The 12,979-nt window shown below is 40.8% G+C and overlaps 2 protein-coding genes across 4 annotated transcripts; both read right to left on the reverse strand.

The window, feature by feature from the left end:
- Nucleotides 1-687: 687 nt before the first annotated feature.
- On the reverse strand, nt 688-8,700 carry LOC148423598 (ras-related protein Ral-B). 2 transcript variants are annotated; one of them, XM_088415263.1, is made up of 6 exons: nt 8,572-8,700; nt 4,206-4,386; nt 2,458-2,666; nt 2,219-2,396; nt 1,572-1,732; nt 688-1,466 (listed from the first exon to the last, which is right to left on the reverse strand). In XM_088415263.1, the coding sequence occupies exons 2-5, from the start codon at nt 4,317-4,319 to the stop codon at nt 1,610-1,612; spliced, it is 624 nt and encodes a 207-aa protein (XP_088271389.1). In that variant the 5' UTR covers nt 4,320-4,386; nt 8,572-8,700; the 3' UTR covers nt 688-1,466; nt 1,572-1,609. The 2 variants fall into 2 exon arrangements, with proteins under 2 accessions (XP_088271389.1, XP_088271388.1); XM_088415262.1 differs by having other exon boundaries at nt 688-1,732.
- Nucleotides 8,701-9,058: 358 nt separating this feature from the next.
- rmp64 (ribonuclease MRP subunit p64) lies at nt 9,059-12,943 on the reverse strand. 2 transcript variants are annotated; one of them, XM_088415477.1, is made up of 9 exons: nt 12,848-12,943; nt 12,543-12,697; nt 12,294-12,382; nt 11,730-11,858; nt 11,443-11,517; nt 11,059-11,345; nt 10,569-10,612; nt 10,268-10,482; nt 9,059-10,044 (listed from the first exon to the last, which is right to left on the reverse strand). In XM_088415477.1, the coding sequence occupies exons 1-9, from the start codon at nt 12,930-12,932 to the stop codon at nt 9,735-9,737; spliced, it is 1,389 nt and encodes a 462-aa protein (XP_088271603.1). In that variant the 5' UTR covers nt 12,933-12,943; the 3' UTR covers nt 9,059-9,734. The 2 variants fall into 2 exon arrangements, with proteins under 2 accessions (XP_088271603.1, XP_088271604.1); XM_088415478.1 differs by lacking the exon at nt 10,569-10,612 and having other exon boundaries at nt 10,268-10,444; nt 10,959-11,345.
- Nucleotides 12,944-12,979: the final 36 nt, after the last annotated feature.

The raw sequence follows: 12,979 nt of genomic DNA on the forward strand, positions 1-12,979 counted from the left end.
TATATATATATATGCACATAACTTACTCACTGCCACCACAGTATAAATTGATCTTTGACATGTATACTGTATGGTAGTGAAGGAGTTTATGATTATATTAAATTATATCCCACATAAAAAGTACTTCAAAGTTAAATACAAAAGAAGTGCAAATCACTCACGGTAAGGTTCGATTCGAGCATGAGCAATTGGGAATCACGCAATTGAAAGTTCATTCTCTCAATGTGCCACTAGAGGGAGCCCACGTGCTACAAGGACTTCACTTATCTAGGTCGGGGCGAATTCTCCTTTGAGTAAAAAGACACAAACGAGCCCCCAAGTGCGACGCAAAAATATGACTTCTATGTTTGATTGCAGTAATCCTTAAAGTCTGTGGTGTTTCCGTTGTTTTGCACACTGCACAGGGACACTATCTATACCCTCTCTTCACATATTTTGGAAAAGCTGTGAAAGGATTCCAGGAGTGGGATTCACAAAATCTTCCGTGTAGGAAATTGGGTGGCAGTTTATCACTGTCGGGCAACTTTCACACATTAGAAAATGGAATAAATCACTTGGAGCAAAGCAACTTGTGCCTTCATGACTAAAAACAACCAGCAGCATTAAGTCATTTGTGGCCATTGTGAGAAAAGCTAGCATCAATATTTTTGGACCGTCTAAGAATGGTTGTGAAAGAAATGAAGGTCCGCCATTTGAACAGTATTTATTAAAAAAAAAAAAAAAACATTTATTTGGCAATGCTCACTGGAATGATATAAATCAATCACAGTGGAAAAAAGAGGCAAATGGAAGAGAGGAAAGTAGATTGTAGTAAAAGTTGTATTCCCTGTAGTTAAGACAATGGTACCGAGGCGGAAAAGTTCAAGGAGCTGTACAAGTATATCTGCTGCAGCAGAAATATTGGGAACATTTTTAGCGGAACATCTGCTATGTAGTGCATGTTCTTCCATAGTCACCCCCATCTTGACCCGTCGTGGGAAATGTCAGAATGACATCAACATAAGGAGCAAAATAAGGAAAATAAAGTATAACTTAAGGAATTATTGTTTGGCCATGTATGCTCTCATAGACGTACTATTCAATGTCTACAAAGGGCAAATTGATAATAAAAAAAGACTAATATAGATGTGCTGTAAATTCGGGTTAACATGACAGGCAAGAGCATTAGAGTTAGTTTGTGGTAAAATAAGAAAACAATTTGTAAAGTATATTGACTCATTCACTGCCATTGCCAACTACACAAGTAAAAAAAAAAAAAAAAAACATTTTAAATGGGCTGACAGTGCCTGAGTTAGGATTGAGAAACCAAAAAATAAAAAAAAGTCAAGTACTTGCACTGTGACAGCCGATGGACGGAATCAAAGGCGATGAGCGTCTCTGCACCCCAAAGACAAAAAGGACATCCCCGAATGAAGAGTTAGTGTCACTGGCAGTTTGGGTGATCACTCAGGATCCACATTTAGCTTCTGATGGCACAGCAGCCCGCATGGCATCAATCATGGTACACTCAAATCGTGCAGGTTGTAAAAATGTACACTTGACTTGTAGGTAAAAAAAAAAAAAAAAAAGACCTCGGCAGTCGTATTGTGCGTCATGGTCCGTAAAGATTTCAGAGTAGACAGCATCGCTCTCTGAAGCTCTTCTTGTTTTTCTTGTTCTTCCCTTTCCCATTTTTATCCTTGTTTGCTGACATTTTCTTCTCCCGAATATCACGCATCAAGTCAAAGAAAACCTGCAGTGGTAGACCAAAAGCACTCAACATACAAGGGCCTGTCCAAGATTCTGCGTGTGTGAGAGATGGTATAAAAACAAGGACGTATGTATGTTTGAAAGAGGGTTCTTGTAAGCTATGTTTTGCTCAAGTGTACCAACAACGGTACCAAAACGCAGATATGTATCTGGGTGAGTGCAGGATGGTTCCCATGCTGTGCACAGGTGGATTTGTGTGAGTGATATGTGTGATGGATTCCATAAAGCATATTTACCTCGGGTGTACTGACAATTATACAAAAACATGGATATGTGTTTGTCTGCGCGTGAAGGGTGTTTCCACGAAGCACAATTTGCTAAAGTGGGCCTACAACAGTACAAAGACAAGGATGTGGGTGTATGTGTGTGAGTGAAGGATGGTTTCTATGGAGGATGCTTTGCTCCAATGGACTGACCAGCACAAAAGCAAGTGTGTGTGTGTGTGTGTGTGTATACGTGTATTTAGTACCTTATCAACGTTGGCCCTGGTTTTGGCAGATGTCTCGACGTACTGGACGGCCCACTCCTCGGCCTTCCCGCGGGCCTCGTCCACCGACACCTGCCGACGGTCCTCCAGGTCCGATTTATTTCCCACCAGCAGGAGAGGGATCTTGTCCTCTTCCGCCTTCACGCGCAGGATCTGCTCCCTGCGCATATTTGATTTAGAACAGGCACAAAATAATAAAAACAAGATGTCGAGTGGCGCACCTGAACTCGGCGGTGGCCGCGAACGACTCGTGCTCAGTGATGGAGAAGACGAGCAGGAAGCCCTCGCCGCTTCGAAAATAGTTGTCCCGGATGGCGGCGTAGTCCTCTTGGCCGGCCGTGTCCAGGATGTCGATTTGGACCTCTTCTCCATCTAGGACCACTTTCTTCCTGTAGCTATCCGCCTTGGTGGGCTCGTAGTCCTCCACAAACTGGCGGCGGACAACGCCATGAGGTTCCTCTTGAGTTTTTCATCGTACTACTCAACAGCTTAGGGGATGAAGTGATGCCGTCGCGAGCGAAAACCACGGTGGCCTTTGTGAAACTCCTAATCGCCATAGTAACCCAATCTGCTGTTGCCAGACATTGGCAAACATTTAAAAAGCCGGCTCCCGAACATGTCAAATCAAGAACTTTATCATCCTACCACCAGGGGGCGAACACAAAGTTATGACATCGTTAAGCTTAGGAAATAACAAGCGAGCAAATCCTGCAACAGCGGCAAGAAGGAGCGCGGCATTAAGCTTGGTATGTGCTTGACGCATCCGCGAGCGCCACGCGGCTCCACGCGCCAAAATGACACCATTGTTTAGCATTCTCCGAGTGGCGTCCGCCCTGGCCAGATTTTCCGCGTACCTTCCGGAAATTCTTTACCGCCACGCGGAAACCATTGCACATGAACGATTGCATATGGAAGTTTGCCAGTATAAACACGTTTAAGATTCAGCTGAAAAGAACTACAGTGACTTATTTACCGTAAACAACTCCAGGAGAGCTCGCACACTGGGAAGCGAGGAGGAAGAATTTAGATCGTTTGAAGCTGCTCTGATTCTCTGACAATGTTATAGTGTTGTTTGTATGCTGTAGACGCTATTTACTATATTTACTGCCATTTTGTCGTTAATGACACAATTTTCCGGAAGATGAGCCAGTAACAAAAAAAGTCACACTATCTTCTAGAGAGTAATATAAGCTTAGAGATACCACTGCAAATTACAGATCTAAAGTTGAAGGAATGGAACATGGATGGCAAGTCAGGTTTTTTTTTTTTTTTAAATCCCCAAAATACTTTGCGCTAGTTACAGTGTGCTTGTTTCATGGATAAATATTTTACATAAATAAAAAGCTTAAGATGCACCGATTTAAAGCACTTTGACCCAATAGCAGCAGTTAAACAGTTCACCTCCGCACAATGTGTGGAGCAACTTTTTGGGTTGCATCCATTCGCACGTATTTGCTTATTTGTCTTTTATGTCCTAAACTCAACAGCGTTGAGGAAGTAAGAGATTTTGTCACTGACCTTAACCATAAGGACATGCATCCAACTGCCACTTTATGAGGAACAACAAAAACAGTTCAACACAAATACCAATCAGCGACAGTGGATCATAAAGGTACGCTAGTTTAAATACTAAAACTGAACAGCAGCCATTGACAGCTACAGATTTCAAAGATTTATTTTGACTGGAACGTTGATGAATGTTAACTCATTCACTGCCACTGACGGACAGCTTTTAACTCAATTTGGGTTTGCAGCGAATGAATTCACTATAAAATAATTATGGCTTGGCCAAGTATGGTCCTTCAAAAATCCATTAAAAATAATAAACCCAAAAGGCCAATAATTTTACCTTTATGTACTTTCAGCATTTACAGGTAAGACTGGCGTCATTGTTTATCTCACATAAATCCGTAGCATAACTTTTGTATCTTTAAATATATTATATAAGTTATATAAGTTATCCACTTACCTCATCGTACATAAATTGCAGAGTAAGAGCCGACTTGCCCACGCCGCCACTGCCAACCATGATCACTTTGTGCAGAGCGAGCGAACTCTGGTTTTTACTTTTACCGGTCGCCATCCTTGGAGTGGTCTCGGGCTCCCGCGGACACACTCAACGCAAGTCTTCTCGGCAATCTGGACGCAGCCTGTCAAGGACAACGGCGCAGTTGAGAACAATGCTGGCACCGGGATAGCATTACAAGAAAGTTGCAAGTTCCGTTTGTTTGGGGTCAACTCCGGAGTCCTACACGGTGAGGTCATTTCAGATGAGGTGTAAACAAAGGCATTTCAAAAACTCTGCAGCTGTCCTCTTTGAAAGGAAGCGAGCGGACGCTGACCATGTCTTTTTTTTTTTTTAACGATACCGGTTAGACAGCCTGAGAGGGTGAAAGCTCAAAGTCATTTACTTTCATTTCCATCGCAGCCAACCAAAGAGTCTGCCTGCCTGCCCTGGAAGAGACTGTTTGTGTAGTAAACATGACCCCCTTTCCATATCTTCAAACCAAGATTATACAAGAGCGTTCTGGATATTGTCACAGCAACCAGAGGGGCCAGTGTATTATTTGAAATGTTTAAAGAGATGATGCCTGAGATGAAAATATGACAAAAAGTTGTCTCGGTGCAGTGGATCTCAAATGGGAAAGGCAGTCCAGGGGGTACATGAAGTTTTAAAAGGGGTTGTGAAGGAATCAGCAAACCCAATTGAATGCTCTGTAACACTTAAAAAGGAATAGTACAGCTTCCTTTTCAAACTAAAAGCAAATTAATTGCAATGTGTTGTTACTCCTTCACAAAATGTTTTTATTTGTTATTTATTTATTTGTAATGGATGTGCATTGCCGTTACAAAATTAAATAAATTAAATTGCTAACCCTACATGCATACGATAATTACTACATAATTACTACATAATGAAATGTGGTTGTTTAAACTACAAAAGATGTCATTCTCTTTGTTTTATGTTTACCTTGACAGTAAAGTGCAACAGGAAGTAGCCTTAAACAGCGTGATGCCTCTTCCCCAAGGAATTTTGCACCATCTGTCAATTAACAACTCTACCACTGACTGACTATCATTGACTAAAAAATAAATAAAATCCTCATCAATATCTTTTAGCTGTCAACACTCCACGTCATTGTCCCAAAAGCATATGGGCGCACATAACTTGCAAAAAGCGGCAATGCCGAGGAAGTGGCATCACCTTCCATGCCCGTCTGACTGCCTGCCTGTGCAGGAAGCGAATAGTCCATGTGTCCTTCCTGCCTTTGTTCATAAAGCAGGTCAACGAAAGGCTTGATGGACAGGATGCCCACATGTGTCTTCGTCAGCATTTAGGCAATGGGGAGAGGGGCGCCGGCCTAAATTATTAAAAAACGACCTACTTTCACATTTACGTGTTGAAATTGGTAAACTGTAAATAAACCAATCATCTGATCAGTCAAATAAGTTCAAGCCTAATTGAAGCGTTTCAAATAGACTTGTCCAAATAAATGTCTTGTCCTGCCTTTTTGAGCAATAGAGGAAAGTGTGAATAGTATTTAAGCCTGACCCATATACGGAGGATGGTCTGTTGCATGGTGGTCCGCTCCAGGGGGTGTGGGGTTAGGGAGATTGCAAGGAGGGGGGTGGTTCTCGAGACCACTTGAGCCGCTGAGCTCCTGAAATATGCTATTGAAAGATACAACTGTGCAACATGGACGACAGGATTTAATCAATACTTATTTTGGGGGCCGCTGGGGGCCGACCCCCCCGGGCCGACCTCCCCCCCGACTGTGATTAAAGAGGACGGCGTCAACAAACAACCAGTGTGCTGACAAAGCAGGCTATGTAAAATAGGCAATTTTGTAAGTGTTTGGCACAATTAGAAACCTATCAAAACCATGTCCATCTAAGATATTGTTCCATCTCAGTTGAACCATTATTTTAATAACGGATTAATCTGATAAGATTTTGATAACATTTTAATTTCCATCATATTATTGAAAAATAAGACCATTTTCCCCAGTTTTTTTTTAAATATTAACCTTCATGGCCAGTGCAGTAAAAACTGATCTTTGACATGCCATGATCTGTTGATTATTTTGTCAATTAGCCAGATTTGTTTTTATTCTGTCTTCATTTCCATCACTTCACTCAAAAACAGGAAATGTCTTTTTCAAATTGATGTAGAAGAAATTGCACTAAAAATGTTTATGATTCTCATTAGTTTGATAAAGAATTGGTTAACATATTGATCATGGTTCTCCAAAGTAAAACCCTTTTTTTTTTGTAAATATCCTTTTTGATTTAAGAAAGTAACAATGATAATAATAAAAATCAGTCTTTTTGCTCAGAGAATTATGCTAATCTTAAAATATGTGCCGTTGAGTCTGAAATTCTGAGGATTTGTAACAATTGTGGAGTTCTAAAATGATGGATTGAACATCAAGAATGTTTTCGGTTATTTTGATTATTGATACTGTCAATATTTTGGTCTTACAGGTTTGCTCCGCTTATAGATCAAATAAAAGCAAAATGACCCACAAAACGAAATGAGACTACGACGATGTGATAAAGACTTGAAGACTTGACAAAACCAAAATATTTTTGAGTCCAATGATTGTTAAATAAATAATAAAAACCTCTGCGATCAATCCAAACACTACATTACAATCTTTATAACAGTCATGAATTCCATGACTTTAACGCTCAATATTGCACCGTCTGACCTAATCAAGCATCCAGAGAAGAAGTAGAAGGATAATAGGTGCAAATTACTTTCACTTGTAAAGATGGGATCAAGCGACCAGGCGGAAATGCAGCAAGAGCAGCCAGCCCACTAAGCATACTAATGACACCAATAATGTCAACAGAGGGCTCTTTGACCAAATCGGGCAGCAGGAAAGTAAATCCATTGATCAGCCACACTACTTCCCACAAAAAAAAATAGAAATACACAGAAGAGCATTATTAAATTAGCCAAGAGCACCATCTAGAAGAGAAAAGAAATATCACTTCATAATTCTTTGTTTTGCCATCACTAGAACAGAGTAGAGTCTTTTTTCCCCCCCATCAGTAAATAAAATTTTGCTTCTACCTTCTTCCATTCTTGAGTACTTCTTGGAAATTACCGGTGTTCTAGCACGATCATCTCGAGGAGTAAGTCATCACAGCACACCATTGCTCAACTATGAATCATCTGATGCTCATTTTGCAAAATATGGGAGTCTTTCCTCCCTTTTTTTGCTCTTGCGACACAGGCCAATCTTCTGGGAAGACTTTGGAGTGCGCCATTGGGAATTTTTGAGCATTCCTTCAGAATTTGTGAGGAAAGTCATTGCAGATGTCTCTACTCACCGCTTCCAAGCTGCATGAAGAAGCGTGCATGAATGACATTGGGGGGTTAAGTCCACCAAGAACTTTTCTAGAACAAGATTTCTGAGCTTCTAAATTAGATGTAAAAAGCACAGCAGATGAATTCTCTACTTGATTTTATAGCTCAGATGTGCCAATTTTACTAAGAATGTGCTTTTTTTTTCAGATACCAAAACTATTTTCCTTTAGTAATCACCAATATCAAGAACCAATACCACGAGTGTTTTTGACATGAAATTTCAAGAAAAAAAACAGAACTATAGATCTCACTTAGACCTATCAAAATAATTGATCAATTTGCAAATGATTCAACAACTAATTTAAATAGAGTAAACGTTTAGAGCTGTTGCAACATGAATTTGCCCAACTATATTGATCTCAGCGTCTCAGCAGTCTTCAATGATTTTAGGTTATAGGTTGTAGAGTCATTTCGAAACTTTTTCCTCTCGAAGTGGAAGGAATATATTTGAAAAAGTTAAAGACAAAATAACTCTATGTGATACTTAAGCACAATGACTTTTACCTTGCGACGAATTTATGAATGATAACGCCACGTACTTTGACGAACATCACGAGTTCAATAAAATACGAAGACGGTTGGGTGTGTCGCCTACTCAGAAAACTTTTCGGCACCAAACAAATATTCACTTGATGGGAAAAGAATTTGTAGAAAAAGAACTATTGATACATTTTCTATGTGAATATTATTTAAAATTGGCAATTGATCAACAACGCTAGCTATATTAGCCTCAATGTTAACTGGGAATTAGATGACTGCTTTTCGAACAGTTTATTGTAAAAATGACTTTATTAAAACCGCAACAGCGATTGCCAATACAATGGTTGTAAAACAAGTGAATACATTTGATAGCGATATAAATAAAGTAGTAGAAATGCAAGCGATCTGAAGCTGAGAGGCTTCCGAATAAGAAAAAAAAGAACTGAACCACATCCTTTGTCAAATATTCTCCACTTACCAATGCAGGATTTGATTATCTGCCTTGAGTCGATGTTATTTGGAGGGTTGAGTTATCGACCCATATCGACGCATTTGGTTCCTCCAAAATAAAAACGGAGCTCAAGCAACCAAAAAAAAAAAAAAAAAAAAAGCCCCACCTTCCGGATGTGGAAGTTTTTATTTCTTCGTTATCGTCTAAGACGAGCTTGATACTGCCTCTTAGTGGACGGGAGGAAGAACGCTCTCAGCTGCGTTGTTTTTTGTTGTTTTTAAACATGTTTTCTCTACCCTTTAATGCGACGGCGTGTTTGCACTTTTCCATTTTCCAGTATGCGTCCAATCCAAAAAAGTTTGGACACCCCTAGTCTAGAAATTCAATCCTTGTTTCAAAATTTTGTAAGGCACACTTGAAATACAGTATACCAAATGCATATTCAAAAATGTAATATTGTCTAAAGTCACTGTGGAGAAAATTACGAAAAAATCCAAATAGCAGTGTGAATAAATAATTGAAAACAGACTAAAACAACTTTATTTGGGGTGAATCAAGGGCAGTTTAAAAAGTGTCAGAAGTTAATACTGAACACAGCCACATTCCATTATAAGGGCGTGCACATTTGTGCAACCACATTATCATAGTTTTGTTTTACTCCACAAATAGGATGTAATTTTCAGTCACTTTCATGATTTCTTTTTAAAGGAGACACATGATGATTTTTGTTTTCCATGATTTGAGAAGTAAAAAAGGTTAAAATGAACCTGTTTTATGCAAAAGAGCAAATGCTATTCAGGCTAAAAACTGCTAGGCCTTTGGTGAATGCAGATTTTGGAAGCAAGATGCTTGGGGGTAGAGATTAAAATGCATACATTGCATTTTCCCTTCATGAGCGCAGCACTTTATCTCCGAGCCGCTGGATTACAATTGAATAACAGAAACGCTAGGAGAGCTAGCTTCATTTTTCCAGACAAACACCAGATAACCAACTTTTTTTGTTGTTGTTGAGATTCCTGATGTTATAAAAGTTTTGTTTTTTTTGAAGACAAAAAAAAAAAAAAAAAAATTGGATGGTTGTGTGTTGCAAAGAGTCAGCTGAGTGATTGATTGACAGATAATATATAAGGTTCCATCCCATTTGTCCCACCTGTGGGCCTGGACACGCTAACCGGGGTGCCGGCGATGGGTCACAGTCCGGCAGAGGCAAAAATATCATCGATTTCATCATGGCCGTCAGAAACATCCATCAGTGCCGTTGTCCTGCCGATTGTTCGGCTTATCCAATCGGTGGCCAGCATGGATGACACCTGCTTCTTCGGCTTCAACGTCCTTGGCAACTGATGTCTCTTTCTTGAAGATTTAAAAATCTGTCTCCTAAGTGAGCAGAGACGCCTTCTCAGGTGAACGGCGGCGGGACGGGTCTTCCGTACCGTGCCTTGGGCGCCGCAGAAAACTTGACGGGTTTCCCGTTTGAACATCAACAACTTTTTCTGCACACTGCAAATGAAAACACATCAGATTTGATTTTGTGTTTCTCTCTGCCATGTTGCTATACCCTCTTGAGAGCCACCCTCAGAGACTTCATCGCAAAGGCCAGGATGTCCTCCATTGTGGACACAAGGACTTAGTAGGGTAACTCCACACAAACTAAGACAAATGTCATGTAAAATGGACACAAATGAAAAGACGGTGTCTCAGGATTCTATAATGTCATTCTTACTTGTAGCCGGCAGCTTCTACTCCTCTCATCTTCTGGCACTTCAATCTCAGGAAGGCTAAGCGGCGTTTGACTTGACTTATTTTCTGCAATTTGCACCACAGGATTATTTTGTCCAGACTGGAGCTCATGTCTTTGAATGTAGCAGCGTGCCTGGTGTGTCTCTGGAACACACGTTTTCTCTCAGAATGCTGCCGTTCCTTTGGTGGGAGCACCTTCTGGAGTACCGGAATGAGACGTTTGTCAAACAAGATGCAGGTGCACATGCATGGTGGAAAACATAAATCGTTGTCCGGTTACACACCTTTGCCACGTTCTTGTGAAGTGCCGGAATGTTGGAGCCCGGGTCTGCAATAGATTTATGTTTTTATTATTACTGTTATTACAGCTGAAATTGCGGTTTTATTTATTTTAACAAACAAAGGATTGGGCAATCAAGTTACTCTAGTTAAAAGTTGAGGTGTTCAAGATTTTACTTTTCAATTTAAATTCCATGTAACTAATCCATCAAACCATTTTCCTCACTAGGGTCGCAGGCTTGCTGGTGCCTATCCCAGCTGTCTTCGGGCAGAAGGCGGGGGACACCATGAACCAATTGCAGGGCACAGAGGGACAAATTACCTTTCACGCACCCAATAACACCTAAGGACAATTTAGAGGGGGGTTTACTTTGCCTGACCCTTTTGGTATCAACATTTTGGGTGCCCAAACACTAGTCCCGAAAAGCTGACTTAGCCGTGCCCCTGGAAAGGAATACTCGATTTCAAGATACAAAACACACATACGCATCCCACCTCTTTCCACAAGAACACCCAAGTCCATTTTAAACGTCTTTATCTTCCTGCCAGGAGGCTTCTTTTTACTCTTTCTTTTTGCCTTGTGAGCTTTGACGGGGAGCGCCGATTTTGATTGTACAAGCAGTAGAGCCGCATCGGAAGGGTCGAGGAAGTCGGCCATATCAGCGGGAAGGCTGAAGTCCGTGAGGAAGGGCATTGGGCAAGCGAGGGCCACCAATGCCCGAAGCTCCAGCAGATGACGGTAGAGAGCGGCCAGGCACAACAGGATTCCTCGGAAAATCACCCTGGTGGCCGAGAAACAACCGTGAGCAGTTGCTGTAAAAGCGACGTAAAATTGTCATACAATCAAAAAAGGAACATTGAAAATGCGAGGCGACTCACCAGAAGCGACTGAGCATGCTGGTTATCACCCAATTCAGGACGATGAACTCAAACTTCATGTGCTGCTTGGATAAGCTGAGGCGAATGTTTAAGGGAAGGTGGTAACACAGAGTAGAAGGATTTCCACGTCTATTTCTGTCAATCATAGTGAATGAGTTAGTATAAATATTTTTGTCTGCGGAAATCAGGATATTCGATTGCGATGATTAAGCTAATAAATGCATGTGCAGTAAAAAGGGATCTTCAGCATCAATAGACATGAATGAATTAGTCTGGGGAAAGGATACACGAAAGCTTTGCTACAGCGCTTCAATGTGCAGCTCATAAGTTGAGCGCCTCCCAGCACTTTCAGACATTGCCACTCCAGCGTGGGCTGGCTGGGAAGGTCGCCCTCACCCGCCTTCACGCTCAGACCACTAGGGGGAAAAAAAAATGAAAGTTTCATTCATATCTTCACTGCCATAAAATTAGAACTTCAATACGTCAATCAGGAAAACGTATGACATTTTTTGACAATGTTACACATTTGATCTAGAAAAAAATGGAAAGGTGTCCCGATCCGATATCGGAATACAGCGATCGTAATTTTCATTTGTGCTGTTACCAACTAACAATTAAAAAAAAGAATGTGTCATTTTTGCTAGTATCAGATATGAATTGTACATTTAAAAAAAAGCTCCAAACAATTACCCGGTTCTTAAAATACTTGACAACTTAGAGATATAAATTTCAACCACATGTAGAAAATTCTACTTTTTAAATTCCTTAGTCTTGAATATCGCCCTGCTTTTCCATCATTTCTCTTGTTGTCCAATAAGAGCATAAAAAATCGATTAAAACGTCATGCCAACCTTCGAATCCTGTTGGGACACAAATCGGCCAGATTCTGCAGAGCCACATCCAGCTTCATCTCCTTCAGTCTGTTAATGCATTGTTCCAACTGCATGACATGAAAGAGACATATGAAAACGCACTCAGGTTATTTTATTGGACGTGACCGTAAAAGAAATATTTTTTAAATCCATGATACCCTTACCATGGCATGAAAAAAATTATACATGCACATCTATGCATCGGCCACCCGTTTCGTTCGTCCTTACCTGCTTTAGGACTCGAAAGGTTTTGTTGCCCCTTTGACTATTGTTGAGGTTGTACAGCAAGCTGTATAAAACTCTCACTTCCGTCTGAAGAAACTTACTCCGAAGTATCTTGAGGATTTTGTGGTTCTCCGTCAATAGGTTTTCCACGATCGCACCTGGAAACCGTAACCACAATTTCAACAATATTTATTTCTCACACACACGTAGTCAGATGTCTCCCACGTGTGACACTCGGAGCACGCCACGCGCGGCCTTTTCGTTACTTTGGACGTATAGCGTAAAATAAACATTCGAACATGTCTCACCTGTGGTTGAGGAAAAGTTTACGCGGACACTGGAAATAGCGCTTGGAACGGGAACGATCGTCTTGTTCCATGGATCTTGTGCCATTTTGGGTTGAGAAAACACGGAAGTCTGGCAGCCAATAGCAAACGCGT

The sequence above is a fragment of the Hippichthys cyanospilos genome, chromosome 5 (assembly GCF_059441005.1).
Source record: "Hippichthys cyanospilos isolate Australia breed blue-spotted pipefish chromosome 5, RoL_Hcya_1.0, whole genome shotgun sequence".
NCBI classification, from domain to species: Eukaryota; Metazoa; Chordata; class Actinopteri; order Syngnathiformes; family Syngnathidae; genus Hippichthys; species Hippichthys cyanospilos.

Excerpts from the sequence above, each read along its gene's own strand:
- LOC148423598 (XM_088415263.1), bottom strand. The coding sequence starts at position 4,319 with ATGGCGACCGGTAAAAGTAAAAACCAGAGTTCGCTCGCTCTGCACAAA. Across the intron at positions 2,667-4,205 it reads TGCAATTTATGTACGATGAG|TTTGTGGAGGACTACGAGCC; the intron begins GTAAGTGGATAA and ends GTCCGCCGCCAG. Across the intron at positions 1,733-2,218 it reads CCAGGGCCAACGTTGATAAG|GTTTTCTTTGACTTGATGCG; the intron begins GTACTAAATACA and ends CTACCACTGCAG.
- rmp64 (XM_088415478.1), bottom strand. The coding sequence starts at position 12,932 with ATGGCACAAGATCCATGGAACAAGACGATCGTTCCCGTTCCAAGCGCT. Across the intron at positions 12,383-12,542 it reads CCTTTCGAGTCCTAAAGCAG|TTGGAACAATGCATTAACAG; the intron begins GTAAGGACGAAC and ends CATGTCATGCAG. Across the intron at positions 11,346-11,442 it reads AGCATGCTCAGTCGCTTCTG|GGTGATTTTCCGAGGAATCC; the intron begins GTGAGTCGCCTC and ends CTCGGCCACCAG.